The sequence below is a fragment of the Heterodontus francisci genome, chromosome 6 (assembly GCF_036365525.1).
Source record: "Heterodontus francisci isolate sHetFra1 chromosome 6, sHetFra1.hap1, whole genome shotgun sequence".
NCBI lineage: Eukaryota > Metazoa > Chordata > Chondrichthyes > Heterodontiformes > Heterodontidae > Heterodontus > Heterodontus francisci.
In genome coordinates this window covers 28685230-28707507 of record NC_090376.1, presented here as the reverse complement: position 1 = coordinate 28707507, position 22278 = coordinate 28685230, and the positions used below count along the sequence as shown (strand labels likewise).

The 22278-nt window shown below is 40.5% G+C and overlaps 1 protein-coding gene across 3 annotated transcripts in view; it reads left to right on the top strand.

The window, feature by feature from the left end:
- The window catches only part of LOC137371212 (F-BAR and double SH3 domains protein 2-like), a 262204-nt gene that overhangs the window by 90949 nt on the left and 148977 nt on the right, over positions 1-22278 (top strand). For all 3 annotated transcript variants that reach the window (XM_068033385.1, XM_068033386.1, XM_068033388.1), the window contains exons 5-6: positions 7139-7283; positions 21443-21576. In XM_068033385.1, coding sequence (XP_067889486.1) covers positions 7139-7283; positions 21443-21576 — 279 coding nt within the window. The remainder of the gene's footprint in view (positions 1-7138; positions 7284-21442; positions 21577-22278) is intronic.

The window sequence follows — 22278 nt, the reverse complement described above, 5'->3', positions numbered from 1 at the left end:
CATCTATTAAGTCACCCTTTAGGGTAACAAGCCCCAACTTCTCCAACCTTTCTTTATGACCTTAACCTCCCATGCCTGGTAACATCTGAATGAAACTAGATCGCACCTTTTTTCATAGCTCTTACATCCCTCTTCTAATATACCTATAACTGATATTTGGGATAAGATTGACTACAGTGTTGTGTTAAAATCTGGCAGGCAAAAATGGATTCACTAGCAGTTGATGGCAAATTCCTGCACAAGCAATTACTTTCTTCTCTAATACTTCTGTTCAAAGATCTGTCAAAGTGCTCCATTCCAACCGAGACTTGAAATGAAGGGTGTGTCTGCCGCTATCCAAAATGTATTACTGCTGGAAGAGATCTCAGCCATGGATAATTACAGCCTTATTCACTACCTGCAAAAATGTTCCCCTACCACATTCTTGGAAATGCTATTTTAAAAAGTTGATCTAAAAAAAACTAGTTTGCAAAGATTGGAAGAGGCACAATGGCATGAAGGCCACAAATATGTATGTAATACATGACCGAGTTTCTCCAAAGAGATGGAAAAGCAAGCAGACTTTTCAAGGAGATGGAAAAAGGCTCAGTTGGGCTTTGTCCTTGGCAGGTTGATTGTTTTGAAAAAAGTTTTTTAAAAAACTGTCCAAATCCCTGCTGCTCAGCGGTGGGGCTTTCATTTTAATATGTTAATAAAGATTAATGAATGCAAATGAACTCGCCTTGTCCTGGCGGCCGTCCCACACAGATATTACAGCTGCCGGCTAGATCATGTATGCCTTCAGCGTGACACTGGTGGGGAGGGTGGTGGGGAGGGTGGTGGGTGGGGAGTGAAATTATCAGGTGGTGGGGGGGGCGGGGGAGTGAAATTATCAGGTGGGGGTGTGGGGTGTGGAGCGGGAAAAACACTTTTTATTGGCTGTGGGGATAGTGGAAAGGGATTGAAGGGCAAATTTTACCAGGTTGGGGGAAGTTCAGGTTGAGAATAAAGTTTATTTTTGTGATATAGGTCCAAAAGAAAACATTGGGGGATTTGGGAAAGGGCCTTCTAATTATTTTTTAAATAAAATGAACAGTAATACAACTTTAACAATTCAAATTTTTCTTAGGGCTTGAAGCCCTTTAAAAAAAAAAACGGCGCCTGCATGGTGGCGCCAAATGCCTTTGCTGTGGATGGAGCGGACCCCCCCACCCCCTTACACGTCATTGGGGATGGCCACTCCATTCCCTCCATTTAAATGAGCCCTCACGCAAAATATCACGGGGTCTCAGCGATAGTGCATCCGCCAAGCGGACCGCGGCAATTTGCGGGACACTCGTAAAATTCAGCCCAATACCTCAAGTCAAGCCTCCTGACCCCTATAAACCTTGACCTGTCACTTCTCTGTAAATATCTTCTCCAAGTCAAAAAGCCCCTGCTGGGTATTAATCTGAAGACAGGTGACTTCCAGTAAGGGTTGTTTACAAACCTAGTCCAAAAGACGTTCCAATGACCTCTTCTAATGTGCCCTGTGAAAAAACATCCGTGGGATCCTTTCCAGTTTTCCCAAATAAAACCATGTCCATAATTCCAAAATACATGAGTCCTCAAAAAGAATATTTAACAAAATAAAATAGAAGCACCGTCATAACACCTCCGTCCTTGGAGGAATGAAACACCGTTTTCAAATGGTGCTTCATTACAGAGTGGGGAAAAAAGATGAATATTTTAAAACATATTTTAACACTCATACTCATTTACTCCTTACCTGTAGCTAATACAGTTCTGCTTTGTACCATCTTTGCACTCCGATAACTCAAAGCAAAGTTAACTCCTAGACCAAGCATACAAAATCGCATTTTTCCCGCAGTGTGGATAACCTTTAAGTGATAAGGTTGCAATAGTAAACTCCATCGAAATAGTCTGGCATTCTGGTTTTTGAGTTTTTCCACAAAGGATCATTATATACTATATCTTTCTGTAGCCGTGACAGGCATAGACCTCAAAATGCTTAAGAGCTAGTAATAAACCCAGGGTTTCTTATTCCACTGTTGAATATATTTTTTGGTGTTGATTGAGATTTTTGGAAAAGTATCCCACTGGCTTTTCTATGCCTGATTCACTGTCTTGTAACAGGACTGCACTGACCCCCCAGGTCACTAGCATCAATTGCTACCTTGAAGGGCTTAATTAAATTTGGAGCAGCCAACACTGGTTCATTAATCAAAATGGCTTTCAGCCTCAAAAGATGCTTGGCACACTCCTGACCACACTACCTTGGTTTTCTTTTTTTGTATCAAATCTGTCAGTGGAACAGCTATAGTACTAAAAGTTGGTGCAAACTTGTGGTAGAAACCACACATCCCCAAGAACCTCCATGATTTCTTGCTTAGTCCTAGGGGTGGGGAACTCCACCAATGCTTGTACTTTTGCTGTTCTTGGCAACACTTGACCTTGCCCTACTACCCAAGGTAGGTTACTCTGGCTTTTGAAAATTCACCTTTGGTAAGGTTTATTATTAAATCAGCCAATTGTAATTTTCCAGACAGAGCTGCTAATTGTTCCAAGTGGTCCTTCCATCAAGTTGATGCATCAGGTTTAGGCACTAACACCACTGGGGAACTCCAGCTGCTTTGGGTTAAATTAGGTGGTTTTCCAGCATGTATTGGATTTCTGCTTTTACCTGGGCCTGTGTTTCTCTGGACTTAAGTGATAAGGATGCTGTTTTAAAGGAAAGGATTCCCCTACATCCACATCATGTGTGGCTAAAGTTGTACATCCTGGCTTATCCCTACAGACTCTTGTAAATGCTGTGAGTAGCTTTGTTAGGTCTTCTCATTCTGCATCTAAATATGAAAGCATAGTGTCCAATCTCCCTAACATTCAGTATTAGCTAACCGGATAATAGTAGGTTCAATTTGAGAATTGTCTAGGTCTCCTTCTGCCTCATCCTCACTATCCCTTTCATTCTTCACCTACAACCTGACATATCGATGCTTGCTTATCCTCCTCTCGGCAATGATATTGTTTCAACATATTGATATGACGCAGCCAATGCTTTTTTTGGCGATCTGGGATGTCAATCAACTAATTTACTTTGCCAATTCTTTGACCACTTATATGGACCACTGAACCATGCTTTCAGCAGTTCTCCCTGTAAAGGCAGTAATACTAACGCCTCATCTCCTGGTTGAAATGTTCGAGTCTTCGCATGCTTGTCTGTCCATTTCTTCATAGTTGTTTGGGAAGCTTTAAGGTGTTCCTGAACCACTTTGCAAGCTCTCGTGAGCTGTTCCCAGAACACAGATACATCATCTAACACAGAAGATTCATCCCTCTTCTCTTAAAAACCTTACTTCAATTAGTTTTAGAGGACCTTTTATCTTGCGTCCATAAGCTAATTCAAAAGAACTAAAACCGGTAGACTCATTAGGTGAATCCCAAACAAAAGAAATTCTAGACCTTTTTCCTATTCCCGGGGATATTCACAGCAGTTCCCCAATCATCGTTTTGAGGGTCTGATGGTACCTTTCTAAAGCCCTTTGTGTCTGTAGTGGAGACTTTAACTGTTATACCCAAATTACCTGAAAAATTTCAGACATAAAATTGGAATCTTGATCTGTACGAATCTCAATCGGTAATACATATCTATGCAGAACTGGGTTAACTTCTCAACCACTACCTAAGCAGACATTTTTCTCAAGGGAATGGCCTCTGGGACCTGGCACCATCCATGATGGTGAATATATATTGGTGTCCCGCATTTGCTTTCGGTAAAGGTCCTAAACAGTTTACCAACATCCTACTAAATGTTTCCCCAAAAGCTGGTATGGGACTTAGAGGTGCTGGTTTTGTGGCAGGTTGCGGTTTGCCCACAATCTGGCATGTATGGCACATTTTACAAAACTGCATCAAGTCCTTGGAAGGACCTGGCCAGTAAAAATGTCAACCTGTACATGATTGAGCCTTACGGATCCCCACATGTCCACTAAAGGAATTCATGCGCCATCGAAAATATTAACCGGGTTCAATTAGGTGGTTTTCCAGCATGTATTGGATTTCTGCTTTCACTGGGCCTGTCTCTCTGGACTTGAGCAATAAGGATGCTGTTTTCTAGGAAAGGATTCCCCTACATCCACATCATGTGTGGTTAAGTTTGTACATCCTGACTTGTCCCTGCAGACTCCTTTTAAATGCTGTGACTAGCCTTGTTTAGGTCTTCGCATTGTTCTGAATCTAAATATGAAAGCATAGTGTCCAGTCTCCCTAACTATTCAGTATTAGCTAACCGGATAATAGGAGGTTCAATTTGAGAATTGTTAAGTTAACTAATATTCAGTTGCAGATGAGGCAGCTTGAACTTGACAAAGAAGAAATAGAATTGGAAAAACATGAGCTTGAATTTGAAAGAGAAAGAGAAAGAAAAGGAAGGGAATTTGAATTAAAGATGGAACTAAGGTGAAGCGATGGTCTTGACTCCAGTGAAAATTTTGGTGGTGAAGGATCTGTCTCCAGCCCAGGACCCAGTGGAGAGCTGTTTAAATTTGTACAAGCTCTCCCGAAATTTGAGGAAAGCGATGTAGAGGCATTTTTCATTTCTTTTGAAAAGATAGCCAGACAGATAAAGTCGCCGAAAGAAAACTGGACACTGCTCACGCAAAGCAAGTTGATGGGCAGAGCTCATGAAGTTTGTTTTTTTTTTAGAGATACAGCACTGAAACAGGCCCTTCGGCCCACCAAGTCTGTGCCGATCAACAACCACCCATTTATACAAACCCTACAGTCATCCCATATTCCCTACCACCTACCTACACTAGGGGCAATTTACAATGGCCAATTTATCTATCAACCTGCAAGTCTTTGGCTGTGGGAGGAAACCGGAGCACCTGGCGAAAACCCACGCGGTCACAGGGAGAACTTGCAAACTCCACACAGGCAGTACCCAGAATCGAACCCGGGTCCCTGGAGCTGTGAGGCTGCGGTGCTAACCACATTTGCTTTACCCTCTCAAATTCTATACAACTCTGCCCAATCTCTGGAGGTTCCGAAATCTCTGCCAATATGCTTCAGGGGCCAACTCATACGCAACGAGACTAGACTTTTTGCCATCCCATAATCTGCAGAAGCCTCCTCAGAAAGCATGGCATAAACTTTGTGAGCTTGCCCATCAACTTGCTTTGCATAAGCAGTGTCCAGCTTTCCTTTGGCCACTTCATCTGTTTGGCTATCTTTTCAAAATAGAAATGGAAAATGCCTCTACATCCCTTTTCTCAAACTTGGGGAGGGCTTGTGCAAATTTAAACAGCTCTCCACTGGATCCTGAACTGGAGTCAGATCTTTCCTCACCAGATCTTTCCTCACCAGATCTTTCCTCACCAGATCTTTCCTCACCAGATCTTTCCTCACCAGATCTTTCCTCACCAGATCTTTCCTCACCAGATCTTTCCTCACCAGATCTTTCCTCACCAGATCTTTCCTCACCAGATCTTTCCTCACCAGATCTTTCCTCACCAGATCTTTCCTCACCAGATCTTTCCTTAGAGCTAAGGCCACTCTTTTGACTTAGTTACAGCTTTTTAAACTTCAAATTCCCTTTTTTCTCTTTCCCTTTCCTTTTCCTCAAGTTCAAGTTTCTTCATTGTCAATTCTCTTTCATGTTCAGTTTTTTTTTCAATGCTTTTTCCTCCTTTTTTCCTTCAAGCTCAAGCTGCTTCATCTGTAACTGAATTTTAGCTAATGCAACTGCACTACCCTCTGGTTTGCTTTCTTCCAATTGCAGATGTTGCGCTATTACTTCAATTATGTCTGCTTTCTTAACTCCTGGTTTTAACTCTAACCCCAATTTTGCTACCAGTGCTGCTCACTTAACCTTGGTTAAGTTCATCAGATTACTATGGGATACATCCACCGTCCCTAGAAAGTCGCAGCAACTATTAGACATTCCACTGGTGTAGACTTTACTTTGTTACACAAGAAACCTGGTTCTTTTTATTTTTCTCTTTTTCAATTATTATCATCCCACTTACAATTGTACGTCATCAGCGGTGGGTTTATCCTGCAAACAGCCCCCAATTATATGTTAGGACCGAGGCGGGAGGAGTGCACTGTTTGTTCTAGCTCCACTTCTCCTTGGGTCATAACATATATATAATTTTTTTCCCACTTACTAATACTTTCATTCATAGACACTATTTTTATCCCAAAATAAAACACACCAACCAGGTTTCTTTAATAAACAACAAAATTACCAGTTTATTATAAAACAAGCCTTAACCAGTAATGAAGTAAAGCAGAAACACACCTATTGAAATATTAACGTTCCCTTTTTACCTTAGCCCCTCACATTCACACACACACACACACACACATACACCGGTTAACCGGAAAAATAAATGGATTTTTGTTTTTAGAGCTCTGTTACAGACAAAAAAACACTTGGGCTGAATACTTGCTCATTCTTGAAGAAACAGCAGATGAGAAATGTTGTGTTCTGAAACTGGCATACAGTCTGGCCTCCGAGTACATGTAGATGGGTCACTGGGATCTTTTAGAACAGTTCTTTTCAGGTGGCATTGAGAATTAATTTAGCAGGCTTTTCTTCAAAGACAGAAGACGTGATGAGTTGACATAGTGGACTTCTTGGGGTCTTTTTGAGAGGGACTGGAAAGCTGAGCTGGGTTGTGGTCTTCTCTCCCTTTTTATATAGTTCAACCCTAACTCAAAACAATTCGAAAGCAAAATCGACAACAGGAGGTCAAACTTTTGACCTCCATCAATGTTAACCTGTTGTTTGTTTGTAAACAGCTTCTCCAGGTTTCCAAAGTTCTCTGTTTATTGAGCTGGAAGTCAGGTGGTTTCCCGGAAGGCTTCTTGCAGGAAGTCAAAAGTTTCCTGGAAAGGCATCTTTTCCTCACAAAACCTGTCAGTGCCCCTTTTTAAAAAAACATTTCCAGGGACTCTATTTTTTTTCATGTTTAACATTTGTTCAATCATTCAAAAATGAATCTGCAAAAAATATATTTAACAAAAAACAGGCATTTTCCTAACATTGTTGATGACAGAATTTCTCACTACAGAGGGACGAAAACTGCTGTGACCAAATGTTCTGTTGGCTATGCAGCCACAGCAAAATTCTAAATATTTTTATGCTTTTTTACAGGAGCATGCTTGCAGTATGGAAGTCCTATCTAGAAGGAACCTTGCATTTGGCCCAATCTCGAATCATAGCATCTGAAAACTATAGGAATCAGATCTTGGAACCTGCTAAAATTGTAAAAAGTATTAAAGAACAGCAGCTGAAAAAGGTATTTGGAAATCAGTCTAGTTGCGAAATGCCTTCCCATTCAGGACCAATGAAAGCTGTATATAGCTTTCTAGGATAGTATTTACAAATATTTCTTTCAGAATTCCGTTTTTTCACAGTTTACAGTTATTCCAGAAAAATTATTTAAGCTGCTTTCCTTTCATTCAAGCTGTTAGAACAATTTCTTACATGTGTAATTCCCTATTCTAAACCAAGTTTGATCAGTACAAGAAGTTCTAATTTCTATAAATTGGTTTTTTTAAAGACTGCCAACATAGGTAGTTTTATTGATCAATTTGATAGTGGGCATGCTGGGCTACACAGACTGCATGCTAGTCATAGGAGAGGGAAAAAATAGAATGTAGCAGAATATAGCAAAGTCAAATGGGAGCAGGAAAAATTAGCAATCACAAATGACTGATGGAAAGAAGAAACAAAGGATAGAAATTGTAACAAGCAATCAGGATAAGCAAGGAAGAGAGAACAGAGAAGGCCAGAGAAGCAAGAATGGCACTTTCTTATTGTCTGTCTTTTTCGTTTGCTGCATTTTTTGCCACCTATGACTACTTAATTTTTCTCTTTTAATGGCAGTATGTTTGCCTCTGAGTCAGAAAGTCTTCATTTCAGGCTCCATTGAGAACATTGTCTAGACCAAATTTGTCCAACATATGGCTCCTGGGCCAGAATCCGGCCCACCAATCCTGTGTGACTGACAGCGGGCTGCCCGTGGCTTGGCTTTGATCGACAGCAAGATCTCTGGGACTGGTGAATAGCTATTGGAGGAGAGGCATAGCTTGGCTTTTATTGGTGGATCTCCTACTAAACTCTATGTCAAGTGGAGGGGATGAGTGGGACCTGTTTCTGACAGATGGCAGATGCCTGTCTATGGTTGGTCATTGTCTGTGACTGACAGCGAGCTGCCTGTGTGGGGTGAACACTGACTGGAGGTTCGCAGCATAGGCGCACTGAGATTGGCCACCCCTGCTGCTTTCGGGCAGTTCAGGGAGTGAGCAAATGAATGGGAATGGCTGCTGCAGGGGAGAGAGAGGCTGAGGGGAGAGCAGGGAGCGGGCCAGTACACAGCCAACAGCACAGAACAGAGCGACACTGAGGGAACGCAGAGAGAGATAGAAAGTCTGACAGCACTGGCCCAGGGAGCAGAGAGGGGGAGAGAGAGGGACATGAGGGAAAGAGAGAGGGACTCGGGGGAGAGAGGGTGTGGAACACAGACGGGGTATTGCTGCTTAGGGACTGAGTAAACAACTGGCAAATGAAAAATGATAAAAATATTAAGTAGTGATAAGTAAGTGAGTAGCTAGTGAGTATTATCTTTTATTTTTAAGTAAGGTTTTATTGCTGCCAGTAAGGTATTAATTAAGTATTTGTAGGGTATATCAGTATTAGTAAGTTTATTAATAGCAGTAAGGTGTATTAGTATTGGTAAGTTTGTTTTTTTTAGCAGTAGCAAGGTTAACTAATGAGTAAAGGAATAGTGGGGCTGCGTCAACTTCTGGATTGCACATCCTGTGCTATTTGGGAACTCCAGGATGCTTCCCGTGTCCTGGATAATCATTTGTGCAGGAAGTATCGTCAGTTCCAGCAGCTTGAGCTCCAGGTTTCAGAGATTGAGCAACAGGTGGCATCATTGTGGTGCATCCATAAGGTTGAGAGCTTCATGGATAGCACGTTTACAGATGTGGTCACCCCCAGCTTAAGAGTATACAGGAAGAGAGGGAATGGGTGATCATCAGGCAGTCAGAGGAACAAGCAGGTAGTGCAGGAGTCCCCTGAGTACATCCTACTCTTCAACCAGTATTCAGTTCTCTATACTGATGAGAGTGATGGTTCATCTGGGGAGTGCAGCCAGAGCCAAGTCCATGGCACCACAAAGCTGTACAGGGAGGTACAAGGAAGACCGGAAGGGCAATAGTGATAGGTGATTCGATAGCTAGGGGAATAGATAGGCATTTCTGCAGCAGCAGATGTGAATCCAGGATAATGTGTTGCCTCCCTGGTGCCAGGGTCAAGGATGTCACTGAGAGGGGGAGGGTGAACAGCCAGCAGTCAAGGTCCACATTGGTATGAACTACATAGACGGAAAGATGGATGTGGTCCTACAGTCAGAATTTAGGGAGCTTGGCTGGAAATTAGCTAGCAGGACCTCTAAATTAGTAATCGCCGGATTACTCCAAGTACCACATGCAAGTAAATATAGAAACAGAAGGAGAAAGCAGATGAATATGTGGCTGGAAAGATGGTGCAGGAAGAAGGGCTTTAGGTTCTTAGGATATTGGGACCAGCTCTGGGGGAGATGGGACCTGTTCAGGCTGGACGGGTTACAAGAGCCAGGACCAAGTTCCTTGGAGAGCAATTTGCTAGTGCTGTTGGGGAGGGTTTAAACTAACTCAGCAGGAGTGTGGGAACCAAGCTATAAAATGTGAGAGGAATATCAAGGTGCAAAAATACTGGGAGAGATAGATAGTACTAGAATAAGGAACAGTAATTCAATTGTTGGGGTCAGAGTAAGGGAGAAAGAAATAAAGTCTAAATCAGGATTAATGTGCATGTATGTGACTGCGTAGAGTGTGGTTAATAGGATTGGTGAGTTACAGGTGCAGATTGCCATGTGGAAATTTGATGTGGCTATAACAGAGGCTTGGCTCAAAGAAGGGCAGGACTGGGTGTTAAATAGTCCTGGATACAAGGTGTTCAGGAAAGATAGGAAAGGGAAAAAGTGGGGAGGGGTGATTAAGGAGAGAGTTGCAGTGCTGGAGAAAGAGGTTGTCCCAGAGAGGTTGAGGACAGAAACTATTTGGCTAGGGCTAAGGAACAAAAAAGATGCAGTTACAATGCTCGGTGTCGTCTGTAGGCCACCTACTACTGGGAAAGATGTAGAGGAACAAATTTGCAAGAAAATTAGAGAGGTCCAAAAATTCTAGGTTAGTTATAATGGGGGGCTTTAATTATCCAAATATAGACTGGGATAATAGTGTAAATGGCAGTGAGGGCCAAGAGTTCCCGGTGTTTTCAGGAAAATCTTCTACAGCAGTATGTTTCCAATCCAATGAAAAAGGAGGCACTGTTAGACCTGGTTCTTGGGAATGAGGTGGGACAAGTGGATCAAGTGTCAGTAGGAAAACATTTAGGGGACAGTGATCATTTGTATCATCAGATTTAGGCTGACTATGGAAAAAGACAGAGAACAGTCCAGTGTAAGAATAATTAACTGGGGGAAAGCCAACTTCAATGGGGCAAGAACGGATCTGGGATGAATAAATTGGAGCCAAACATTGGCAGGCAAAGTGGTAGCTGAACAATGGGCTACCTTCAAAGAAAAGATATTTCAGGCACAGTCGAGGGATGTTCCCTCAAAAGGGAAAGGTTGGGTAAACAAATCCAGAGCTCCTTGGATGAGAAAAGAGATAGAAATTAATATAAAGAAGAAAAATTGTGCTTATGACAGATGCCAGGTAGAAAATACTATTGGGAACCAGGCTGAATATAGAAGATTCAGAAGGGAAGTGAAAAAGCAAATAAGCGAAGCAAAGAGAGAGTATGAAAAGAGACTGCCAGTTAACATAAAAGGGAATCCCAAGGTCTTTTATATCATATAAATAGTAAAAAGGTGGCAAAAGGAAGAGTGGGGCTGATTAGGGACCAAAAAGGGGATTTACGCATGGAGGCAGAGGACAAGGCTGAAGTATTAAATGAATATTTTGCATCTGTCTTTACCAAGGAAGAAGATGCAACCCAGGCAATGGTGAAAGCAGAGGTACTTCAGAGATAAAGGGTTTATAATTGATGAGGAGGAGGTTAGTCCTTCAAGTGGATAAGGCACCAGGGCCAGATGAGATGCGTCCAAGGATACTGAGGGAAGTGAGCATGAAAATTGCGGAGGCACTGACCATAATTTCTTCCTTAGACTTGGAGGTGTTGCCAGAGGACTGGAGAATTGCAAATGTTACATCCTTGTTCAAAAAAGTGTGTGAAGATAAGCCCAGCAACTGCAGACCAGTCAATTTAACTTCAGTGATGGGGAAACTACTAGAAAAAATAATTCAGGTCAAAATTAATAGTCATATGGACAAATGCGGGTTAACTGAAGAAAGCCATTCGCTAACTTGCTGGAGTTTTTTTTTTGAAGAGGGTTGATCTAAGGTACGTGGACTTGCAAAAGGCGTTTGATACAGTGCCACGCAATGACATGTGAACAAAGCTGTAGCTCATGGAATGTAGTGGCGCAGTGGTTAGCACCGCAGCCTCGCAGCTCCAGGAACCCGGGTTCGATTCTGGGTACTGCCTGTGCGGAGTTTGCAAGTTCTCCCTGTGTCTGCGTGGGTTTCCTCTCTGGGTGAATAAGTCATTGAAGATGGCAGGAGAGGTTGAGAGAGCAGTTCATCAATCATATAGTATCCTAGGCTTTATTACTGGGCATAGAGTACAAGAGCAAGGAAGTTATGTTGAACTTTTATAAGACATTAGGTCGTCCTCAGCTGGAGTATTGTGTTCCAGTCAAGTGAGGAGGGGTCGAAGAGCTTCCTTCTCATCCCTCTCCTTGCTCGACAACAACAGGTTTATTTCTTAAAGTGGATGTACTGGCCAATTCAGTAGGTGTTTGGTTCTTGTTATGATCATAGCAAGTAAGTAATCAATTGGACAGGATCTCTTGAGTGAACAAAGAAAGAGGTCAACTTTATTGCACCTAAACCGAACTAATAAAAATAATAAACAATGTCCCAACTTTCACTCACGCACGCAAATAGGTTACAGAGTGGGAAAGATAGATTGGTTGAGTTAGAGTCCATAGAAAAAAAGGGCTATACAGTCTGTGGGGTTTGGTGATTTGGCTGGCTTCTATCTGAATTCTGTGGTCCTGAGGCTTTTAATTTGAAGAGGTAGATGACTGGTTCGGTGGGTCTCTTGGAGACAGTGGTGCAGATGATTTCCTCCAACGGGGTTTCTGATTGTAGCTGGAATATGCAAAGTAGGTCAATCAACAGGCAGGATTTGAAAGCTTTCAAGCTGGAAAGGAGAGGGAGAGAGCCCCCCATTTGGATCTGCACGTGTCAGAGTCCAGATGCTTCTCATCTCCCTGCTGCAGAAAGACACGAGCTTAAAACCACAGATGGGGAGGGGCTTGTCATATTATAGTGACTCAGTCATTCAAACATAGCAGTTAGCAGTATTTCTCTGTTGCTCAAAAGAACAGGTAGTTCTTTAAACTTCCTGGTCTTGGTTCTTGCTGGGGCATGAGCAGATATTTTGTTTGTCTCCTCACCAGCATTGCAGTGTAAGATACAGTGTTGCAACTTAAGTAGCCATCTTAAACTGCCAGCAAAGTCATTCTTTTATAGGCCTTTTTAAAAATGTCCTCTTTAAAAATAAATAAATTCAGATCTCCAGTCAGTGGATTAACGAAAATTATCATTCAGGAAAGCATGTTGGCATAACAATTACGTCCAGTTCTGGGTGCCGCACTTTAGGGAAGATGTGAAGGCATTGGAGAGAGTGCAGAAAAGATTCATGAGAATGGTTCCAGGGATGAGGAACTTCAGTTATGAAGATAAATTGGAGAAGTTAGGACAGTTTACCTTGGAGAAAATAAGGCTGAGAGGAGATTTGAAAGAGGTATTCAAAATCATGAGGGTTCTGGAAGGGTAGATAGGGTGAAAGTGTCCCCATTCCTGAAAGGATTGAGAACGAACGGACACGGATTTAAAGTAATTAGTAAAAGAAGCAAAAGAAACATGAGCAAAAATTTTTTCATGCAAAGAGTGGTTAAAGTCTGGAATGCACTACCTGAGAGTGTGGTGGAGGCAGGTTCAAAAAGGAAGAATGTGCAGAATTATGGGGAGAAGGTGGGGGAATGGCACTAGGTAAATTGTTCATTCAGAGAGCCAGTGGAAACATGACAGGCCAAATGGCGCCTCTCTGCACTGTAACAATTCTGTGATTCTGTGACACGAGGGAGGAGGTAGAAAAAGGGACACACAAAGGGTAGGAGAGAGGGGAGAGAAAGAGATCAAGATCATTCCTTGACCGATGACATCTATCCAAGCAGTCAGCATCGCTGCATCAAGTGTGCAGGCAGACATTGACTACTTTTGCAAGCAAAAACAATGCCAGGTATCTCTCTAAATCAGTGTTCAACATAGTGACGAGAAGGTAAGTTAATAAATTAGTCTTCTCATTTAAGAAAAATGCGCATTTTTTGTTTTGATTAATGGAAAAATTTACCACGCCTTTATCTTTCTGCCCATTCCAGGTATTCATCTAGTAAACCTTCTCTGCATTGGAGGCAGTACAGAGAAGGTTTACTAGACTAATACCTGGAATGGGTGGGCTGTCTTACGAGGAAAAATTGAGCAGGCTAGGCTTGTATCCGCTGGAATTTAGAAGAGTAAGGGGCGACTTGATTGAAACAGGTAAGATTCTGAGGGGATAAAAACAAGAAATGCTGGAACCACTCAGCAGGTCTGGCAGCATCTGTGGAAAGAGAAGCAGAGTTAACCTTTCAGGTCAGTGACCCTTCATAAGATTCTGAGGGATCTTGACAGGGTGGATGTGGAAAGGATGTTTCCCTTTGTGGGAGAATCTAGAACTAGGGGTCACTGTTTAAAAATAAGGGGTCGCCCATTTAACACCGAGATGAGAAATCTTTTCTCTTAGGGTCATGAGTCTTTGGCATTCTCTTTCTCAAAAGTCGGTGGAAACAGTCTTTGAATATTTTTAAGGCAGAGGTAGATAGATTCTTGATGAGCAAGTGGAAGGTTATCGGGGGTAGGTGGAAATGTGGAGTAATGAGTTCAGCCATGAATTTATTGAATGGCAGAGCAGGCTCAAGGGGCTGAGTGGCCGCCTCCTCCTAATGTCTATGTACGTATGTTCATATGTTCAAAATTTGCTCACCAGCCCCCTATGTAGGACAAAAATTGTAATACGATCCCAGTCATGAACGTGTTTCCATTATTAACATTTTTTGAGGACCTGTGTTTAAAAGACTGTGGAAAATACCTGAGAAGGTGCTGGACTTGTTTTTTTTTTAAAAGGGTCAATGGAAGGACACTTGGGACTTTGTTTAAAAACAAACACTTACTGGAAATTGCATGTCTTAAGCTAAGTAAACATCCAGAGCGTTATGCACTATGGAACTATTTGGAGTTGTTTACAGAGAAGTCACATGACTTGATTTATGGTGGTCGGGAGTTTTGGTTTCTTTGGATATTGTTTGGAGTTTAGTTGGTGCATATCCTGCTGAGAGAGAAGTCACCCAACTTATCCTTTTCCATCTGTGTTGAAAATTCTTCCGAGAATCCAGTGTGATAGCTGAACCCACTGATGCAATAATTCTCCTGAAAAGCCTGCAAGACTACTCCTCAACATCTTTTGAACAGAACTGCTCCGGAAAACTCCCAGTGACAGCTGTCTACTTGTACCCAGACACCAGACCGAAAGTCTTGAACATTTCATATCTCATCTTTTATTCATCAAGAATTAACAAGTATTTGGCCAAAGTAGTTGTGTTTGTAAAGTTGATCTCTGCAGAGAAAGCTGCTTTATTTTTTCTTTAACCGGTGTGTGTGTGCCTGTGCGCATGTGTGTTGGACTATTTAGAAGGGAATATATTTATACTTTCATAATTCAATCTGTATTAATAAGCTTTGCATCTTTACTGAATGAGTCTTGTTTTATTATAATTAATAATTTTGTTGTTTAAAGAAACCTTATTGGTGGATTTTTATTCTGAAACTAATATAATGTATAATTAGTCGTATCAGTAACTAAGTAAAATATTTAAATATATGCTCTGACAACTGGAGTAGTGGGACTAGAGAAAGACCGTGCATTCCTCCAACCTTGGTCGTAACACCCCTGTGCAAAAAGGTTGGGCACCCCTAATCTAGACTAATCCTTCAGTGCAGGACTGGGGAATTCAATAAGAACAAAGAAAATTACAGCACAGGATCAGGCCCTTCGGCCCTCCAAGCCTGCGCCAATCCAGATCCTCTATCTAAACCTGTCGCCTATTTTCTAAGGGCTTGTATCTCTTTGCTTCCTGCCCATTCATGTATCTGTCTAGATACATCTTAAAAGACGCTATCGTGCCTGCGTCTACCACTTCCGCTGGCAACGCGTTCCAGGCACCCACCACCCTCTGCGTAAAGAACTTCCCACGCATATCCCTCCTAAGTAGATAAGATAGATACTGAGAAATTATTTTTTCTGGTGAGAAAATCTTAGTTAGAGTTAGGCCATTCAGGAGTGAAATGAGGAAGCACTTTTTCTCACAAAGGTGGAAATCTAGAACTCCCCCAAAAGACTGGATTCTGGATGAATTGAAATTTTCTAGATTTTTTTTTTTGTGAGGTAAGTGCATCAAGAAATACGGAGAAAAGAGTAAATGAAGTTGCGGTATTGATCAGCATGATCTAATTGAATGGTAGAACATGCTCAAGGAGCTGAATGGTCTGTCCCTGTACGTTCTATGATTGTTGTTTAGTCGGAGATGCCATCTTTTAGATGAGATGCTAAACCTGCCTATCTGCCTAGTCAAATAGATGTAAAAGACCTCATGGCGTTGTTGCTTGAAGGACAGCAGGGTAGTTGGCCTGGTGACTTGGTCAGCATTTATTTCTCAATCAACACCGCTAAATAGATTAACTTGTCATTGATCTCACTTTTCTTTAAATGGAACTTTGCTATTTGAAATTGGCTGCTACATTTCCTAATTAATAGTGACTATTTTTCAAAAGTGATTAATTGAGTGAAATGCTTTGCAATGTCCTAAAGATATATGTCAGATGATCATTTCCCAAAGCTTAGTAAAAGCTAAAGCAATGCTTTTGCATCCTTGTTCAAAATGTAGAATAACTTGCTATGTAATTTGATGGACTCTTCAATGTCTCTTTATTTTAAAATATGCTGAGTAGTAGTTGTACATATAGTTGCACCATCAGTGTGTGTGCATTGTCTCCGTAATTAGACTCTATGAACTTGTTTTCATTAGAGAAAGGATTGAGGAAGTTGGAATCTAGATTTTTGGAATGCTTGGATGTATACATGATGTAATTGTAAGTGGCCTGCTTGATTGGAGACCATGAGTACAGAACAAAAAAAAGTGAAAATTAATGAGTGAAGGGACTTGTCTGACTGTCTTATACAAAGTACATTGAAAATTTCATTCTAAATAAGCATCTTGTAATCATCTTAAAGCTGTCCTTACTCAGTTTCTAACTGGGATAATGAAAATTTGGAACCTATCTACATTTTTGGTGTCCTTTGGCTGGCTTTCATGCACTTTGAAGCAAAAACACCAGAAACATTTAGTTGTCACTCAGTTTTGTGGCCTGAAAATGTACCACTGTTCCTGCAGTTAAGGGCATGTCACCTGCATTTTCCTAAAAAAAAAAGAGGCTGTAGATTATAAAGGTTAAAAAATATCATAAAATTTGTTTGCTTTTGTTTGTCTTTTCATGGGTACTTTTTAAAATTCTTTCTGGATTCAACTCTGTCGAAACATTTTGCTGATTTTTGTTTTGCTCAGTAATGCAGTTTTCTGTCATGAGACAGAATTCAAAAGGAATTAGACAATGTGAAGTAAAATCCAGCATATGTGGTTCATCTGAATACAAAAAGACATGTTTTTGTGGAAATTGTGTTAGCCACAGTAATTCTTTTTATCATTTAATCCCAGTTTCTCACCCCTTTTGCCAATACTTTCCAAGTAATTATCTGTCTCCTTTTTAAACATCTCAATTAGGTCTAGATTATTGTCTCTTGGTCAATGCATTCCACATTCTCTCAGCCTTTTGTGACAAAATACCTCTCCAGGATTTGCTTTTAAATGAGTTGTTAATTTCAACATTGTGTCTCCGTTGTATTAGCCTACATTTGGCGCAATTTTTTTGCCACTGCTTTAAAGAAAGGATATAAAAGGAATAGAAGACGTGCTGCATAGATTTACTAAAACATTACCAGGGATTACAGTTATGAAAAAAATACTTGAGAAATTGGGACTTTTCCACTAGAGCTAAGCAATTCATTGGTGAATTTGAGTTGTTCATCATCTGCAACAAGGAACAACCTGCTTCAGGTGTAGAATCTGTTAAAGTCTTTGTGTATCAGCATTGAGTTCAAATGTGGATTTGTTTGGGGATTGAATGTAAGATAAGTGGAAAAAATGTGTGTAAAATAGCACCAGGAAGACCAACCTCCCAGACTTCTATTAGAGTGATTGCTGCTTAAAGTGTTAGAATCAACAGTATGCAAAATAGAGGGAGGGAGTAAAGGTCAGAGAGCATGGGTACTACAATATTGATCAGTATTTTGGTGCAATTGACTGACACCTATTCACAGATTTTTGGAAATATTTTTCAACATGCTCGATCTTAGGTCATCCTGTCTGGCTATGGTAGATGAGGACTCAGGCACTTGAAGTATACTCCACGATATGCTCTTATTGTTTGTGGATTTTCTTTGATATTGCTCATAACTATTTAGACTGCCATTCCTTAATTGTGTTAGGTTTGCAGTGTGTGTTTTTTCTCTCAGGGGGAAGCAACCATATTTCCTGGTGGCCGAGTAACAAAATAGTCTGATCCTTTGATATATTGGAGGAGAAAAGGAAAACATTCAAGTTCTGTCATTCTCCATGGTGAATTTGCGATCTGACTTCTGGAATTGCTTTGTGAAGAACCCTCCTAAAATTAGAACACCGGTCTGAACATAGTATACCATGCTTCTATTTTAATTCGTCCATCGGTACCAGCCTTCTCATAGTACCTCTCTCTCAGGTGGCTTTTTTTTATAAAGCTGTGAACCTGTATATGAGTTTTGTCAGGCTGTTTGACAGTGAAGCATCAATGCTGAGCTTGACCCAGTCCTCAAATAGCATTTATGTGCAAGCACTTTCTAGCAAATGTCACTAAATAGCATTCAGGAGTGAGAACCCTGGTTCTCAGGGTTTATCCAACCCTCCCGCAAAGGACAGGGTACCTGAGGTCAATTATAACAACTGCTTCACTACTCCAACTCACTACAATGCTAACCAGGGATTAAACTTGGAAAGTTGCTGGTCCATAGAGCTTGCTGACATACCTGGTAGTGGATTGACCCTCTGGACCATTGGAGTATACAGTTTTAAAAATTGTGATCTTGTGGAATGCATTGATTTTTCTCCTGAACACCTCAATCAGTTCTAATTTATAGTTGCTAAGCAAGGGGGAAAAAGTTAGGGTATTGTTGGTTTGCTTTATACTTATTCAGTTAGTATAACTAGTAACTACGAAATTCATATTTTAAACTTTTTACAGCTAATATAAGCAGCTTATGGATCTATTTGCTTACTTGCATACAAACTTTCACAGGATTCCTGTTCTTTGCATTGTCATTTTCTGCATACTATATTTCAAAGCTCGTGTTTCTGTTTGTATTTAATTTACTGCAAATAGTTGAGTCTGAGCCATTCTCTGATGTATGATGTTGAAGTGCAACTCTTGTTCATGCTCATCACTTGTTTCTGTGACAAACAAAGAGTAGATACTAAGGATCTACTGTCCTTCAAAAAAGATTGTGCCAGGAGATGATAAAAATCTTTAAAGATTATATTCCTCCTCTTCTATCCTCTTGTTTCAATGTATCCACCTTTAAACTGACCGATGTGACTGGTGGATTCTGCATTGTCAATATAGTTGTTTATCAAGGTGGCAGACATTAAAATAAATCATAGGGTTTATTCATCAAACTCAAGTTCAGAATGTTAAATCTGCATCTTTTGAAATGCTTTTTGAACTTGGAACTTTATTTGAATTGAATCATCCTCCAGAATATTGTTTTTCCCCAGATCCTAATATGCATTCATTTTTATCATTATCCTTTCTGTAATAAAAGTAAATTTCAACTGGAATCCTTCTACTTAATAGAAGCTGTTTACTGGTTTGAAGACATGGTTATCAATCTCTTTGTCACCAAATATGCCATTGGTCGCAACTGTTGGTCAGTTGTTAAATAATCTTTAAGTATCAATGCTAGTTATAGGACAGATAGTGTCCATATAGTTTGCACAGCATCCAGTATTAATGGAATCTGATGACCAGTATCTTCTATAAGTAGTTGCTTTTCAGTCTTCCTTAGACTCAGGGGTGGTGCCAGAGGACTGTGTAAAGATAAGCCCAGCAACTACAGGCCAATGAGTTTAACTTTGGTGGTGGGAAAACTTCTAGAAAAAATAATTCGGGACAAAATCAATAGTCATATGGACAAATGTGAGTTAATTAAGGAAAGCCAGCATGGATTTCTTGAGGGGAAAATCATGTTTAACTAACTTGCTGGAGTTTTTTGAAGAGGTAACAGAGAGGGTTGATGAGGGCAATGCTGTTGATGTGGTGTACATGGACTTTCAAAAGGCGTTTGATACAGTGCCACACAACAAACTTGTGAGCAAACTTGTAGCTCATGGAATAAAAGGGACGGTAGCAACATGGATACGAAATTGGCTGAGTGACAGGAAACCGAGAGTAGTGATTAATGGATGTTTTTCGGGCTGGAGGAAGGTTTGTAGTGGAGTTCCCCAGGGATCAGTGTTGGGACCCTTGCTTTTCCTGATGTATATTAATGACCTAGATCTTGGTGTACAGGGCACAATTTCAAAGTTTGCAGATGATACGAAACTTGGAAGCACTGTGAACTGTGAGGAGTATAATGTAGAAACTTCAAAAGGACAGAGACAAGTTGGTGGAATGGGTAGACAGGTGGCAGATGAAGTTCAATGCAGAGAAATGTGAAGTGATCATTTTGGTAGGAAGAACATGGAGAGACGATATAGAGTAAAGGGTGCAATTCTAAAGGGATTGCAAGAGCAAAGGGACCTGGGTGTATTTGTGCATATGTCATTGAAGGTGGCAGGACAGGTTGAGAGAGTGGTTAATAGAGCAAACAGTGTTCTGGACTTTTTTAATGGGGCCTAGAGTACAAGAGCAAGGAAGTTATGCTGAACTTGTATAAGACACTAGTTCGGTCTTAGCTGGAGTATTGCGCCCTGTTCTGGGCGCTGCACTTTAGGAAAGACGTGAGGACATTGGAGAGAGTATAGAAAAGATTCACGAGAATGCTTCCAGGAATGAGGAATTTCAGTTATGAAGATTGGAGAAATTAAGACTGTTTTCCTTGGAGAAGGGAAGACTGAGGTGATTTGATAGAGGTGGTCAAAATCATGAGAGGTCTGGACAGAGAAACTGTTCCCACTTGTGAAAGGATTGAGAATGAGAGGGCACAGATTTAAAGTATTTGGTAAGAGAAGCAAAAGTGACATGAGGAAAAACCTTTTCATGCAGCGAGTGGTAACGGTCTGGAATACTCTGCCTGAGACCATGGTGGAGGCAGGTACAATTGAAGGATTCAAAAGGGAATTAGACAGTTATATGAAAGGGAAGAATGTGCAGGGTTATGGAGAGAAATGGTACTGAGGGAATTGCTCTTTCGGAGAACCAGTGCGGACACGATGGGCGGAATGGCCTCCTTCTGCACTGTAAGGATTCTGTGATTCTTTTCTAATTGTCCACATGTCCTTATGTTTTTGTTAAATCTTGAAAATGTGTTGGTACTCACTGGCGTTTATTTAATATCCAGACACAAATTTGTTGCAGCCTGGAAATTCATTTTAAATGTTGTGTCATATTTCCTATTAGTGTTGCATTGAATGATGAGATAGATTAAATAGATAGTGCAAAATGCCTTTTTGAGAGATTTCTTCATGCATCAATGGAGCTAAAGGAAGAGGAACATTTAAATGGGTATATTGCAATTTTAACTAAGGATCCATTGGTTCAGGTTTGCAGTTTTTCTCCTTGAAGCAGTAAACTCAGACTGACGACTTCCAGTTGAGTGTTAGCCACAACAAATATGAACCTCTGTATGTAGAAATGGTGGAATATCTTAATTGTTTTTTGTCAATTTTTTACGGAGGATATAATTTAAGGATATACAAGTTATATTGTGCTCCATAATAAAAGTAGCAGTGTTCTACTTCTCTGTTGCCACAAGATCCCCTCCATCATTTTGTAGCATCCAAAATTGTGGTTATAATTATCAGTTATTAATGTTAACAAGAAAACTTCTCTTATTGTGTTGCATCTAACCTGCATTGTTATCTTGTTTCTGTAGTGCATTGATCAGCTGACAAGAATTCAGGCTGAATTCCAGGAGACTGTGAAGGATCTGGCAAAGTCTAAAAAGAAGTATTTTGAGCTGGAACAGATGGCTCACGCAGCGCGGGAAAAAGCAGATATAGAGGCCAAGTGTGTTTTGTGCTTTTCTTTTTATATTAATGGGGATGCTTTGCCATCTGCTATTTCAAGGCAAAATGTTTACAGCATTTAATTTGTTCCTCACGTGTTTATACTTCAATTGCACAAGTAAACTCACTGAGGTACATTTCTCATGCAACACACTTTTTTATATATATATATATAAAACATGTTACCTGGTCCAAAAATCTATCCTAGTTCATAGACGTGACTGTACACACCCTCCTGGAAAACTGATGGTCTGAAGATCATTCTGTTTGAAGTTTGTTGAAATTTAAATGCATTTGTGGAATTGGCAACATGCTCCATACAGCAACACTCTATTAGTAACACTGACATAATCTCCTACAATGTTTTGCCTAAATATAGAATTGTAATCACAACAACAACCATTGTATGAAAAGCCACCTAGCTTTGTTTTAGATTGGTTTGCGTCAGGAGAAGCAATACTGTAACAGATGTTGAGATGAGTTGAAAAATAATGAGAAAAGCAAGTATAGATGGCATTGAATTTTGAAACTGCATTTTTATCTTGTGTATTTCAGTTAATTCTGACTGCATTTTACATATTTTTTTAAATTATCAATGAACTGCTTCTCTCAAGCAGTTTGCTGAAAATTTTATGTACATCTTGTGTCAGTGTTCAGTTAACAAATAAATATCTAACTGTGAGTAGAGTAGATGTGGCAAAAG